General features: G+C 34.3%; 1 protein-coding gene across 1 annotated transcript in view; it reads right to left on the bottom strand.

Moving 5' to 3' along the window:
- Window positions 1-16,658, bottom strand: part of NYAP2 (neuronal tyrosine-phosphorylated phosphoinositide-3-kinase adaptor 2) — a 318,657-nt gene that overhangs the window by 152,155 nt on the left and 149,844 nt on the right. Inside the window, exon 2 of the mRNA XM_074192541.1 lies at window positions 8,430-8,731. Within this exon, the coding sequence (XP_074048642.1) occupies window positions 8,430-8,731 (302 nt within the window). The remainder of the gene's footprint in view (window positions 1-8,429; window positions 8,732-16,658) is intronic.

Below are 16,658 nucleotides of genomic sequence, written 5' to 3' on the forward strand. Positions count from 1 at the left end.
TTTCCTTGGTATTTTATATATTTTATTTTTTAAACTTATTTTTTAATATTTCTAAAGGAATGTTCTCTGTTACCTGGTCCAGGTCTCTCTAACTTTCATCCAGCAGAGAAACCATAATTCTTTATTTATATAGTTGGCTTGTTACCATGGAAATTACTCTAATCTTGCCAAATCAATATTTTGATTTTCCTGACATTTAAATAGTAAGTAAGATATGTGGGAGTAGACGAGAAAACTCATTTAAAAGTTTTGATAATTTTGTTAAGTAGAAATATTGTGAAAAAAATATATGTTGAATTCATCCATTCTAGTCAACCCGTGATTATCTGAATCAGTGGGTAGAAGTGGGAACTAATAGGTACAAGAAGGCAAAGACAGAACAACAAAAACAGAAAACTTAAAGATAGTGAATTTGGGGGGGGGGGGCTTATTTCATTCAGAAAGAGTAATATAAAGTCACTGATTTCCACAGACACATATGTCCAATTACTTATTTCCTACAATTTCTCAATAAGGAAGATCCTGCATCTCCTGCCTAATATTATTTAAAATTACTTTTAAAATCAAAGTGATTGAGGGGCAGTGAGGTGGCACAGTGGATAGAGCGCTGGCCCTGGAGTCAGGAGTACCTGAGTTCAAATCTGACCTCAGACACTTGATAATTACCTAGCTGTGTGGCCTTGGGCAAGCCACTTAACCCCATTTGCCTCACAAAAACTTTAAATAAAAAAAAGAAAAGAAAAGTGATAGGATCGATTCAGTAGTCATATTCAATTATATATTTAGCTCCAACCATTCATTCTTTGCAACTTCAGCCCTTATCATCTGTCCTGCACATAGAAGATATTTAATAAATATGGGTTGAACTCAGCTCAGTACATGGTAGAAGTAGGTGGTTTTCTAGTTATAGATAATTGATATTTGACATCTTTTTGCTAAAAAACCTGTGAAAATGAAGTATTACAAAAGAAAAGAATCCCTCCTCTAAGAGAATGAGAAGCATGTCTTCATCAACCTACTTCCCTTCCTGATCAAACTGTCAGTTTACCTATTGATGGTGAATATTCTCTGGCTACCTTTGCAAGACCATTTGAAAATGAAATTTTTTCCTATGCTCTAATATTTAGAAACCATTGCTAGATACTAAGCTGTCCTTTGATCTGAAATCTTTTTTTTCTGTAGTATCTTCAAGTCATTCCTCTAGTTTGCTCTTAAAAAGAGAGATAATATAATTATTATTGAACCTTTGAATCCTTGAAAAAATGACCTTGATAGATATTATAAGTTTTGTACTCTATTGCTCTCATTCCCTTCAGGAAGCTGAACAACTAACATATCACAGATAGAAGTTATTCAGACTGATTTTTAAGACTATTCTTAAAAACAATCCCTTAGTAAGAGGGCATAAAAACCTAATAATAAATTGTAGAAAAGCAGACATAGTGAATACATCTTTCTAAGATCATAATGCAATAAAAATCATGTGCAATATTGGGTCAGGGAAATATAGACCCAGAACTAATTGGAAACAGAGCAACCCCATTTTAAAGAATGAGTGGATCAAACAACAAATTATAGAAAGAATGAATTATTTTATCCTAGATAATGACAAAAATGAAACAACATATCAAAACCTATGGGATTCACTCAAAGTGGCTGTCAGGGGATTTATTATATCTTTAAATGCTTACATGAATAAACTAGAGAAAGAGGAAATCAATGAACTAAATATGCAACTAAAAAAATAGACAAAGAACAAATTAAAAACCTCCAACTAAATACCAAATTAGAAATTCTAAAAATTAAAGGAGAAATTAATAAAAAAAATCAAAAGCAAAAAACCCCTGTTGAATCAATGAATAAAATGAAGAGCTGGTTTTATGAAAAAAAACCAATAAAATTAATAAACCTCTGGTTAATTTAATTAAAAAAAGAAAGAAGAAAACCAAATTTCCAGTATCATAAATGAAAAAGGTGAACTCACCACCAATGAGAAGGAAATTAAATAATAATTTGGAATTATTTTGCCCAACTTTATGCCAATAAATTTGACAATCGAAGTGAAATGGATGAATATTTACAAAAATATAAGTTGTCCAGGTTAAATGAAGAGGAGATTAAATACCTAAATAACCCTATTTCAGAAAAAGAAAGTCAACAAGCTACCATTGAACTCCCTGAGAAAAAAAATCTCCAGGTCTTGATGGATTCACACGTGAATTCTACCAAACATTTAAGGTACAATTGTTTCCAATTCTATATAAACTCTTTGGAAAATTAGGGAAAAGTGGAATTCTACATAACTCATGCTATGACACCAATATGGTGCTGATACCTAAACCAGGAAGAGTTAAGACAGAGAAAGAAAATGATAGACATATCTCCTTGATGAATTTAGATGCAAAAATCTTAAATAAAATCTTAGCAAAATGATTACAACCAATTATCACTAGATCAATACATTATAACCAAGTAGGATTTATCCCAGGAATGCAGAGTTCATTCAATATTAGGAAAACTGTTAGTATAATTAATTATCTATCAGAAATTATATGATTATATAAATAGATGCTTAGAAAAGTTTTGACAAAATACAGTACCCAGTCCTTCTAAAAACACTAGAGAGTGTAGGAATGAATGGACTGTTCCTTAGAACAATAAGCAGTATCTATCTGAAACCATTGACAAGCATTATATTCAACAGGGAGAGGCTAAGAGGCATTCCCAATAAGAACAGGAATGAAACAAGGATGCCCATTATCACTACTACTATTCAATATTATATTAGAAATGTTAGCTTCAGCAATAAGAGAAGAAAAAGAAATTGAAGGAATTAGAACTGGGAAGGAAGAGACTCTTTGCAGATGACATGAAGGTATACCTAGACTAACCCAAGAAATCATCCAAAAAACTACTGGAAACAATTAGCAACTTTAACAAGGTTGCAGAATATAAAATAAATCTTCATAAATCCTCAACTTTTCTATATATGACTAGAAAGATACAGCAGGAAGAGCTAGAAAGAGAAACCCCATTCAAAATAACCTCAGACAGTAAAAAATACCAGGGAGTCTATTTGCCAAGGCATACTCAGAAACTTTTTGAAAACAATTACAAAATATTTCTCATACAAATAAAATCAGATTTACATAACTGGGCAAACATCAACTGCTCATGGATAGGTTGAGCTAATATAATAAAAATGACAATTCTACTAAAAAAATTACTTTAATGAGTTAGAAAAAATGGTAAGTAAATTCATATGGAGAAATAAAAACTCAAGAATTTCCAGGGATTCAATGAAAAAAGTGCAAAGAAGGTGGCATAGCCCTATCAGATGTAAAATTATATTATAAAGCATCAGTCATCAAAACTGTCTGATACTGGCAAAGAAATACAGTGGTGGACCAGTGGAATAGACTAGGTGCGATAGCAGGAAATGATTATAGGAATCTGCTGTTTGATAAAGCCAAAGAGTCCAAATATTGGGATAAAAACTTTCGCTTCGCTGAAAACTGTTGTGAAAATTGGAAGTTAGTATGGAAGAACTTTAGATCAGACGAAAACCTCTCACCCTATACCAAGATAAGATCAAAATGGTTACAGGATTTAGACATAAAAATCAATATTAGAAGCAAACTGGAAGATCAAGGTATAGTTTAAATGTCAGATCTATGGAAAGGGAAGCAGTTTATGATTAAGGAAGAGATGGAGAGTATCACTAAAACAAACTAGATGATTTTAATTACATTAATTTAAAAAAGTTTTTGCACAGACAAAACCAGTGTAACCAAGACCAAAAGAAATACAATTAGTATTTCTGATAAAGGACTCATTTCTAAAATATACAGAGAACTGAATCAAATTTTAAAAAAAGCCATTCCCCAATTGACAAATGGTCAAAGGATATGCAAAGACAATTTACAGATGGGGAGATCAAAGCAATCCACAGTCATATGAAAAAATTTCTCTAAATCACTCACACCTCTCAGACATAGCATCTCACACCTCTCAGACTTGCCAATATAACCAGAAAGGACAATGATCATTGTTGCAAGGGTTGTGGGAAATCTGGGACACTAATACATTGTTGGTGGAGCTGTGAACTCATCCAACCTTTCTGGAGAGCAGTGTGGAACTTTGCACAAAGGACAACAAAAATGTGCATACCCTTTGATCCAGTAATACCATTACTGGGTCTATATCCTCAAGAGATCATGAAAATGGGTAAAAACTTGTACAAAAATATTCATAGCAGCCCTGCTTGTAGTGGCAAAGAATTGGAAATCAAGTAAATGTCCTTCAATTGGGGAATGGCTTAGCAAACTGTGATACATACATACATACATACATATATATATATATATATATATATGTATGTATATGTATATGTATATAATGGAACACTATTGTTCTATTAGAAACCAGGAGGGATGGGGATTCAGGGAAGCCTGCAGGGCTTTGCATGAACTAATGCTGAGTGAGATGAGCAGAACCAGAATAACACTGTACACCCTAATAGCAACATGGGGGCAATGATCAACCTTGATGGACTCAAGCATTCCATCAGTGCAACAATCAGGAACAATTTGGGGCTGTCTGCAATGGAGAATACCATCTTTATCCAGAGAAAGAACTGTGAAGTTTGAACAAAGACCAAGGACTATTACCTTTAATTTAGAAAAGAAAAAACTGATGTCTTATCGCCTGATCTTGCTATCTCTTTTACTTTATGTTTCTTCCTTAAGGATATGATTTCTCTCCCATCACATTCAATTTGGATCAATGTATACCATGGAAACAATGTAAAGACTGGCAAATTGACTTCTGGGTGGGGAGAGGGAAATAAGATTAAGGGAAAAATTGTAAAACTCAAAGTAAATAAAATCTTTAAAAAGGGAAAAAAACACCCCCTAAAGTATTTCTCCCCTAGCTCAATAATTGTAATCCTTCACATTATAATTTGCTGTACCTCATTTTCTAGGCTTTCTTAAAAATCTTAAACTCCTTTATATTTTCATTTTATTTTGTTTTTTTTCTGTAATTTTAGGTCCTGCCTGACTGACTCATTTGGGATTTTCTTGGCAAAGATACTGCAGTGGATTGCCATTTCCTTCTCCAGCTCATTTTACAGATGAGGAAACAAGCACACACTATTAAGTGACTTGCCTAGAGTCATACAGCTACTAAGTATCTGAAGCCAGGTTATAATTCAGACTTTGACTTTAACTTCAGACTTCCACTCTTAAAGGTTGGCACTCTATTCACTGTGATACCTAGTTTCCCTTTTTCATTTCATTAAGACCCCCCCCTTTATAATTATCTAATAGCTGATAGGGATGGAATTTTTTTTCATTTTATCTCTTCCTTTTTTAAAAAACATAGCATTTGTCTAAAAAAAAATCTCTCTCTCTCTCTCTCTCTCTCTCTCTCTCTCTCTCTCTCTCTCTCTCTCTCTCTCTCTCTCTCTCTCTCTCCCTCCCTCCCTCCCTCCCTCCCCCCCACATACACACACACAAATAAGCCAACAATATTAAGTGATTTGCCCAACCACCACACAGCTAATAAGTGTATGTGTGTGTGTGTGTGTGTGTGTGTGTGTGTGTGTGTGTGTGTGTGTGTGTGTGTGGTGATATTTGAAGTCAGGTCTTCCTGACTCCAAGTCTGGCACTCTATCTACTGCACCACCAAACCCCTACCTAGTACAAGCCTTGGCTGAATAATAAATATCTAATGAATAGAACTGAACTTCATAAGTGAGATGTTTAGCACCATGGTCATGAGATTAGTGACTCAATTCAATGACTTCATTTTGCTTGAAATTCTAATAAACAACAAAAATAATATAGTTTGTTAGTCCATGAAAATGAGAAGTGGCAAGTTAAAAGTAGAGGGTGGGGGGCTATTATTATCAGCTGGCAGATGAAAAGCACATACATAGAAAAAAGCACTGAAAGGGAACCAAGAGAGCTGGATTCAAATCTCACTTCTGCTCCTTACTACTAGAGAGATCTTAGGGAACTGATAAATCTCTTTGTTCCTCAATCCCCAAAGTGAGAGAGTTGAATCAGACGCCCTTCAGCCTGATCCAATGGTCCTTAAGTGAATAAAAGCAACTGGCCAGCTTATGTGGAAGGAACTAGATAATAGGATCAAGAACTTATAAAAATAAATCCATCTAGCACCATATAGTACAGAGGTATGTATACTCTACACTACATATATAGTATAAATTAAAGTAAATAAAATCTTTAAAAAGGAAAAAAAGCACCCCCTAAAGTATTTCTTCCCTAGCTCAATAATTGTAATTCTTCACATTATAATTTGCTGTACCTCATTTTCCAGGCTTTCTTAAAAATCTTAAACTCCTTTATATTTTCATTTTATTTTGTCCTTTTTCTGTAATTTTTATTGAATATTTATAGTATAAATAAAAAGAATATATTTAACCTCTGGGTCTGCCCTTACTAAATGTAAAAAAATAATGTTCATCTAAAGCAGGGGTATGAGACCCTCAAAATCATTTTGTCTGGTGTTGCCAAAGGAGCTGCAGGTCAGATTTGAAATTCAATAAATCTGGGAGCTTTTTAGGGTTGAATTAATTAAATGTTTGAACAAATATAGCAGGCTAATCTTTATGCTTTGGCCCTTGGCAGAAAAAAAAAAGATTTCCCACCCCTGAAGTATGACTCATATTCTGCAAGACAAGGTTGCTGTTTGTGATAGAATACTACTGCAATAGAAGAAATGATGAACTAAATAATCTTAGAAAAACATGACAAAATTCACACAGCCCTGTTTGTGGTGGCAAAGAATTGGAAATTAAGTGAATGTCCTTCAATTGGGGAATGGCTTAACAAACTGTGGTATACGTATGTCATAGAACACATTGTGCTATTAGAAACCAGGAGGGATGGGAATTCAGGGAAGCCTGGAGGGATTTGTATGATTTGTATGAACTGATGCTGAATGAGATGAGCAGAACCAGAAGAACCTTATATACCCTAACAGCAACATGGGGGCGATGATCAACCTTGATGGACTCGCTCATTCCATCAGTGCAACTATCAGGCACAATATTGGGGTATCTTCAATGGAGAATACCATCTGTATCCAGAGAAAGAACTGTGCAGTTTGAACAAAGCCCCCAGAATATTACCTTCAATTTAGAAAGGAAAATATTATCTTATTATGTAATCTTGCTATCACTCATATATATATATATATATATATATATATATATATATATATATGATTTCACTCTCATCACATTCAATCTAGATCAATTTATAGCATGGAAAAAATGTAAAGACTAACACTGCTTTCTGTGGGGGAGGGAAGGGAAGCAAGATTAGGGGAAAAATTGTAAATTTCAAAATAAATAAAATCTTTTTAAAAAAGCATATAGTTATACATATTTATAAAAACTTGCACAAAACAAGAATGAAGAACAAAATGAGCAGAACCAAGAGAATATGCTATCTAACAACAGTAATATTGTTTTAAGAATGAATTTAAAGGGCAGCTACGTGGTACAGTGGATCGAGTACCAGACCTGGAGTCAGGAGGATGTGAGTTCAAATCTGACATCAGACACTTAATAATTATCTAGCTGTATGACCTTGGGCAAGTTACTTAACCCCATTGCCTTGTTAAAAAAGCAAACAAAAACATAAGAATGACTTTAAAAGAATAAGTCATTTTTACTACTATAAATGTCCAAATTAAATGTAAAGGATATAGGAAGAAAGATGCTATCTCTATTCAGAGAAAGTATGGATAACTAGAAAAAATTTTCATATATACTTATTTGTATCTGAAGGTAGTCAGGAAGGGGAGGGAAGAAACAGACAAAAAAGGGGAAAAAGACATGATAAATTTATTATATATATATATTTAGAAGCAATGGCAAGTTGTATATGATAAAATTGGAATTTCATGAACATTATCTTTTAAAAATTATACTGTTTTAGACATGCTTGTATACTTCCATGAATTAAAAATAAAATAATATGAAAAAGGATAAAGTTTTTATTGTCAATATATTCTGCAAATATAGGAAGAAAATTAGATCTTTAAAAATACACACGCATATATTTTTATGTACATGCACACATTTATATTTTTATTAAAACAACAACTTGGGGACTTAAAAGGCAATCTTTATGGAAATTTCATCTAAATAGAACTCTTTCCTCCAAACTGAAGGTTGGCACATGAGTATAAGTTGATTCAAGAAGAGAAAACGTACCTTAATTCATTGTTTTTCAAGGAGCTGCCTGCAATTCTGGTATGATTATGGGACCATGAAGTCTAATTGCATTTGGAATATTGTGCACAAATGAGGAAAACAGATGTTTGTTAATTTGCTGACCTTAACATCTTGTCTGAAATAAATTTCTAGTTAAAGTAGGAACCATGTGATTTACCTTCAGTCCTCTCAGGGAGTCTCACAGTTTTACCCGTTGCCGTGGTGTTGACAGTCTCTGATGAAGTGCTCAGTTTTGTACTGGGGTCCCGCTTTGGCTTTGGGGGAGGCTGCCTCCGAGAGCCACAGCTGCTGTCATCATCTGTGCCCCCCACTGAGTGAAGGGACTGGGATCTCACGGAAAAGCCACTGGAGCAAGGATGAGGAAGTCTGTCCTGAGGAGCAGGCATGGTCATAAATCCCATTCGGAAATGTTTGCCCACATAACTTCCTTCATGTCCTCGCCCAACTTCTCCACCTATGCTGTAACAAAAAAGGAAGGGGCAAGTCTGTAAGAATTCCGTATAGAAATTATCTTGAAGTATCACTGATGAATAGGAGGTGACTTCTGAAAAGATGAGCTTGACCATGCTGTGAGTTAATTCGCACTTAAAATTAGGGTTAGAAATGGAATTAGGATTAGTGTTGGGGTTCAGATTTCTCAAATTCTCCCCCTCTAATTTACTGGATCATTTCACTGTTCTGAGGATTGATGATTTCTTCCCTCTACTAATATAAAATGTGACCCTTTTGTGAAAGTTTCTGTCAGTTGCTAATAGCACCTAAGTTCCTAGGATCCTAAGGTTCCTTTCTGAACTTAACTAGTTTCATCTCTTTTTTTTTTTGCAAGGCAAATGGAATTAAGTGGCTTGCCCAAGGCCACGCAGCTAGGTAATTATTAAGTGACTGAGGTCGAATTTGAACTCAGGTACTCCTGACTCCAGGGCCGGTGCTCTATCCACTGCGCCACCTAGCCACCTAGCCACCCCCAGTTTCATCTCTTTCTGAGTCATATATAAAAACTTCCCTATATTAGTTATTCCAGAAGCTAATTTCTATTACAATGGCATTTGAGAATTTGGGGAAACTCTACACCAAAATGAAGAAACAATGTCATTGATCAAGGTACCCCCTCCCCCCAATTCTGAATTAAGAAAAGTTCTGGTCAGTCTCATTATGGTCAAGAAGTGAAAATAGAGGGGCGGCTAGGTGGCACAGTGGATAGAGCACCGGCCCTGGAGTCAGGAGTACCTGAGTTCAAATCCGACCTCAGTCACTTAATAATTACCTAGCTGCGTGGCCTTGGGCAAGCCACTTAACTCTATTTGCCTTGCAAAAAAAAAAAAAAAAAAAACTAAAAAAAAGTGAAAATAGAATACGTTAGAAAAATCCAGATTCTGGTTGATCTCAGAAAGTTGGGAAGACTTTGAGAACCATTTCTGCCATCTTGGTATCATAGGGTGATAGATTGGGGTCTTAGAAAGGATGTCAGAAGTTTGATGCTCTTTTAGGGTGAGGCTCATAATAAGCTTTCCTATTTTATTTCCCATTCAGAAGCATTGTCAAGAGACAATGTAAAGGGAGCTTGTTTGTTCCTCTCTAATGAATTAGAAGCAAAATCAAATTTTGATAAATCATTTAGCATTTAGTGATTTGGTAGATCAATTTTCAAAATTACCTGTTAGGAGATAAAAGAGTAGCCTTGAATTCTTTCAGTCTTACTGATTAGGAAATGACATTTGGGGGTCTTTTGTTCAGTTTATTGATATTGTAGTGAAACAATGAAACTAAGATACCAATTGCTACCTTGGTGCAAAAAACAGTGAGGTAAATAGATAAAATTCTCTGCCTCATGGGTTCACAGGAGCCTAGATTTAGATCAAAAAGGAACATTGAGTCTATAAAGTCTTATGAGATCATTTTATACATAAGAAAATTGAGATAAAGCTCTATGAACTGAACCCAAGGTCAAACAGGTAGAAGCAGGATTAGAGTCCTCTGATTACAAAACCATTTCCTTTTCCATTATGTTATACATCAATTTGGGGCATCCCCCAGAACCTAGGTGCTATCCCATAGTTTTTCTTATTCCTAGTTGGTGTCCCAAACTATTCCTAACTCACCATCTATATGCTATTCTTTTTCCCCCTCAAATTATCCTTTACTATTTTATCCTGTAAATTAACTTGTGCAAAGGTGTTAATAACTGATAATTCCTATTATCCTTCCCTGATAATCTAGTTGAATTTTAGAGGGCCTGTGATACTTTTATCTAAATAAATGAACAATGTAGGAAATTATGATAATGAAAGATAATAGATGGAAATAATGTTGAACAAGGAAATATTTTGCACCCCTAATGCTCTGATTAAATGTGGATCTCTGACTACAACTATTATGTATGTTCTATCGAAATAAGAAAAGGAGATATTCACACTTGTAATACTTAAATAACAAGGTTTAATTGCATAACATTAAATCTGGAGCCTTAACCCAATCTTTCTGCTAATGAAGAAAGTAGGGCCCTGAGGGGTTAAATTTTCTAAAGTCATACAACTAAAACAAGAGTTCAGAAAACTGGGTTCTTCCCTTAGTCCTTTATGACCTTGGGCAAATCACCTCCCCTAACTTTAGTTTCCCTATTTGCAAAAGGAAGGGATAGGCTTGGTCTCTTCCAGAAATTACATTTCTTGATCAACATAACATTACATCTGGACCCTTAACCCAATCACTCTGCCAATAAGGAAATTTGGGCCCTGAGAGGTTAAGAAATTTCACAAAAGCATACATCTAACTTGTGACTAACTAAAATATTAACACATTAAGCCCTGAAACAAGAATTAGGAAACCTGTTTTCTTCCCCCAGTTTCCTTTGTGATCTTGGACAAGTCTCCTCCCCAAGGTGTTCACAGAATCAGAACTGAAGAAATTAAAAATATCCTAAAAATTATTTTTGTTAGTCATTTTGAAAGTGAGGGAGAGAAATAAAAGGGACACACAAAAGTGATCATGTAACTGCACCAGATTTATTCCAGGTTTTCTTTTTTGCTTCTTTATTTTTTATTTGTACAATAGGGGAATATTTTGCTCACCTTTCCAGGTACAGGATATTGTATTCTAAGGTCTAAATTGGTCATTTAAAGATAAGTCTTTGATAGGAAGGGCAACTGCGGGGACAAGTGGTAGGGGGAACAAGAGATAGAATTCAGGACTTGTAGTCCTCATCTTCCTGACTCATCTTCCTGAATTCAAATTTGGCCTCAAACCCTTCCTTGGCAAGTCACTTAACCCTATTTGCCTTAGTAACCTCATCTATAAGGAGACAGTGAGGTTCATGACATAGCCCAACACCTCTTCATCCAAATCCACTTCACTTGCTTGTCATGGCATCACCTCCCTAATGTCATGTCTTTGAGAACAAAGGATAAATATCATCATCATCATCATCTATATAATGAGTCACAGAATGAAATGGCAAATCATTCTAGTATTTTGCCAGGAAAATACCAAATGGGGCCAGAAAGAGTTAGACATGGTTGAAAAAACAACTGAAGTTGACAGGAGACAAAAACAGGTAACAGAGAAATAACAAATAAATCGTATTAATGTAATACCTAATCTTTGACATTTTATTTCCCTCACACATATTTTGTAAGCTAGAAATAACAAATATAACCTTTCCTATTTTATAGATGAGGAAACAGACTCAGAAAGATTAATTATTTTATTTACTTAAGATCGCAAAACTGGCAAGCATGAAGGTTTGGGGTTCAATGCCAGTTTCAATCTGTTATCATTACTCTCTCTTCTCTACCATACTTGAGTATATTACAACTCAGACACTTTTGAAAATAGCTGTAACTGGGCAGCTAGATGGCGCAGTGGATAGAGTACCAGCTCTTGAGTCAGGAATACCTGAGTTCAAATCTAGCCCCAGACACTTAATAATTACCTAGCTGTGTGGCTTTGGGTAAGCCACTTAACCCCATTTGCCTTGCAAAAAAAAAAAAAAACCTAAAAAAAACAGCTGTAACTATGGACTAGGCATCAAGAAGAATGTTTATGCTAGGGTTCAAATCCTGCCTTAAACATTTATGCAAGACAAATCCTGATAATACTCTAAGCTTCTTCTTCTCTAAATTGGAGTTATCAATGTTACTTCCCAATTAAAAAGTATATAGATTAGTAATGTATGCAGTTTCAAAAATCTTTTTTGATGAAAGATTTTATTTTGAGTTTTACAAATTTAGCTCTATTCTTGCTTCCCTCCCCCCCCAACCCCCACAAAAGTCAATCTGTTAGTCTTTACATTGTTTCCATGGTATGCATTGATCTAAGTTGAATGTGATGAGAGAGAAATCATATCCTTGAGGAAGAAAAATAAAGTAAAAGAGATAGCAAAATTACATAATAAGATAACTATCTTTCCTAAATTGAAGGTAATAGTCTTTGGTCTTTGTTCAAACTCTACAATTCTTTCTCTGGATACAGATGGTACTCTCCATTGCAGACAGCCCCAAATTGTCCCTGACTGGTGCACTGATGGAATGAGCAAGTCCATCAAGGATGATGATCACCCCCATGTTGCTGTTAGGGTGTACAGTGTTCTTCTGGTTCTGCTCATCTCGCTCATCATCAGTTCATGCAAATCCTTCCATGCTTCCTTGAATTCTCATCCCTCCTGGTTTCTTCCTCTCTTTTTTGTTTAATATGACTTTATACATTACTAAAATATTCTTTTTTAAGAGTAGACATAATACCCCCTCCCCCACAAAAATATAGAACCTCATGAGAAATAAAGTAAAAGAAAGAGAAAAAAAATGTGTTTCAGTCTGTGTTCTGATACCATCAGCCCTCTCTAGGGTGGATCACATTCTTTATCATAAGTCCATCACAGAAGTTACTTCCATATTTTTCCACAGTTGCTGTTGCTGATTGTAATTCCCTTCACCCATTCCTCCCCACTACCATATATTATATTTTTTTCTCTTCTTTCACTCTGTCCCTTTTCTAAAACGTGATGTAGGGTAGCTGAGTAGTGCAGTGGATAGAGTACCGGCCCTGGAGCCAAGAGGCCGCAAGCCCACATCCCACCCCAGAGACCCAACAACAATCGACCCCCATGGTCCAGGACAGGCCACCCAATCCCAGCACCTTACAAAAAGTAAAAAAGAAAATGTGTTATATCTGACTATTCTCTCCACTGATCTATCCTCTCCTCTATCACCCACATCCCCCTTCCTCCTTCTCTCCTTTCTACTCTAGATGACTATACCCTATTGAGTGGGTATGCTGTTTCCTCTCTGAGCTATTTCTGATGAGAGTGAAGGATCCCTCATTCCCCCTCACCTTCCCCCTTCCATATATATATATATATATATATATATATATATATATATGTATGTATTAATATATATTATATATTGAAAACATATCCTTTTTTGTATATACTATTTTTATTACAATTAGAGTCAGTATGGTACTGGTGGGAAAAGGCAATGTAACTATTTTTTGTTATCAAAGTAACAAAGTTAGTGAAATCCCAAGTGTCTAATTCACCCATATATTTTCAGATTATATAACTGATAGTGCCATTATATTCCTCCCTGTTCAGATGACAACAAGAGTATACTATTCTTTTCTGAGGAACTTATTTTAGGAAGAAAGTTGCTAATTTGGAAAAAATGACTATACATAAAGGGCAACCAAGATACCAAGTGAGGATCTGGTGAATGAACAAGGGATGTTCAGCCTGGAAAGAAAATTGAAGGGAAACTTACTAGTTATCTTTGAATATTTGACTCCTAGGCATGAGGAAGAAGGATTAAATTCATGCTATTGACTCCAGAAGGCAGAAATCAGTATCAATGGGGAGAAGCAACAAAAAGGAAAAAAAATAAGCTTAAGTTCAAGAAAACAGTTTCTATCAATCACAGATATCCAATTGTATAAATTGATGAAAATGAAGTGAGCAGAATCAGGAGAACATTGTATTGTAAGAGCAATATTGTATGATGATTAACTTTTGTTAATTGATTAAATATTGTTTAAATCAAATATCCAAAGAACATAGAAAAACCTCAGACAATATAAAGCCTTCTGAAATAACTACAAATGAATTAACTATTCTGATCAATGTAAATCCAAGACAAAAGATAGCTCCATTAAAAAAAAAAACCTGATGGGGTCTGAAAGCAAATTAAAGCATAAATTTTAACTTTCTTTTTCTTTATTATTTTTTTGCAAGATGACTAATATGGAAGTATGTTTTGTATGATTTCACATGTATAGTTGATATCACATATCTTGCCTTCACAATGGGTGAGGGAGGAAAAAGGAAAGTCAGAAATCAATTATTTAAAAAAAAAAAACAAATAATAAAAATAGATATTTATTTTAAAAATATATACTTCAGAGCTAAAAATTTTCATCCTGGCAAAAATATAGCAAACTGTCTAGTTTTAACATAATTTGAATTTTCCTATGATTATTAAGTAGAAATTTCAAAATGCATGCCTGTAGTGTATATTTGTACTCTCTAACAAGAAGGAAAATTTCTTTAAAAATGTAATAAGGGGAGGGGTAGCTAGGTGATGAAGTAGATAGAGCACCAACCCTAGAATCAGGACGATATGAGTTCCAATCTGTTCTCAGACATTTAATAATCACTTAGCTGTGTGACCTTGGGCAAGTCACTTAAACCTTAGCATTGCAAAAACTAAAAAAAAAAAAGAAGAAATACTCCCCAATTACCTCTACCCTACCAAAACACAAAACAAAACAGACAAAGGAAATAAATGATCCTCAACATGGTTAAATAATTCTAGATTTAATTAATCTTAAAAATGGTATTAGAACAATAAGTCTTGATCTTGGTTTTCTCCACACAGTTACCGAAGTGATTTTTCTAAACCTAGAACTGATTATACCATTATCCTATTCAATATTATCCCAATATCTCTGGGATCAACTATATCTTCCACTCATTTGTACTGAAAAACCCCTTCATAATCTGACCCCAGGCTCCTATTAAAGCTTTGATAGACTTGTAACACATCCTTATATAAAATGGAAGCCAAATAAATGTCTGTTAACTAATTATTCGACTGACTTCCTGCACTCTCCAATCCAGCTAAATAGTTTTCCTCATTCATGACACAATTTCTCTGTATCCAAACGTTTGCATTGGCTGTACCCCATACTTAGAATGTGCCCCCTCCTCACATAAACTCGTGCAATTTCTTTTTCTTCAAGGATTAAATCAGATAACTAATTCTACATGAAATCTCTTCTGTTTCCTCAGATTTCTAGTACTTCCCCTTCAAAATAATATATTACCTTGTACATGTTGAAAACATATTTATTTACAATCATTTTATCTCAACTATAAGGCATGGTTTATATAATTTTTATTGTTGTATTGTCAGCACCTTGTATAGCTTGGTAATTGTGCCAATAAATACTTTCTGACTTGCTTGTAATGAGCAATAATGTTAGAAACTGAGTCATACATAAGAAATACAGAATTTCAATTCAGAATTGAGAAATGCCTTTATTTAGGTTAGTTTTAATGAGGCATTTGAAATGTTATAGATAGTGAAAGAAAGTACAGCATAGATAATGGAATTTATTATTGGTAGGTATAGTGATATTAAAGAAAACATATATGTCTCTAGACATTATGGAGATTTGGAGTGTTTCCTTTCGAGGCACACTAGATGGATTTAATTCTTTCTTTACCCGCCTTTTTAAAATAGTTCTTCTATCACTAAAGAAATGTTGTGGGATAAGAATAAAATGAAACTAGCTTTTGCAATTCACTTTTATGCCTCTTTCAAACTATTTCTATGCTTTGTAATAGGTTCAATATTCCAGTAGGAACAATAAAGGAAGATGAATTTTTTTTCTTTCGATTAAGCAGTTATGATAATTACATGATTATTGCAGCAGCAAATGAACTCCACAAAGAAAAAAGGTATTAGATGAGGAATTCAGATTTTTCAGTATAATTTCAAAGATAGTCTACTAGTCAATCAAATCAAAACCAATACCTTCAGTACTTGTTCAGATTTTTTATATGATCACATTCCCAAATCTCAATTTTATTTCAATAAAATATTAAAACAGTACTGAGTATGAATTGAGTTATTTAGTATTTAATATTGTATTAGTAAGAGAACATGGAAAAAGCCTCAGACAATATAAAGTCTTCTGAAATAACAGCCAAGAGTTGAACAAAAAAATTCAGTTAACACCTTGATCCTTGCTGCTTCTAGAATATGAACTCACTATTTGACAAAAATTGTTGGGAAAATTGGAAAGTAGTATAATAAAAACTAGATATGGACCAACATCTCACAACCTATACTAAAATAAAGTCAAAATGGCTTCAGGATTTAGGGGGAAAAAG

The sequence above is a fragment of the Macrotis lagotis genome, chromosome 6, assembly GCF_037893015.1.
Source record: "Macrotis lagotis isolate mMagLag1 chromosome 6, bilby.v1.9.chrom.fasta, whole genome shotgun sequence".
Lineage (NCBI taxonomy): Eukaryota > Metazoa > Chordata > Mammalia > Peramelemorphia > Peramelidae > Macrotis > Macrotis lagotis.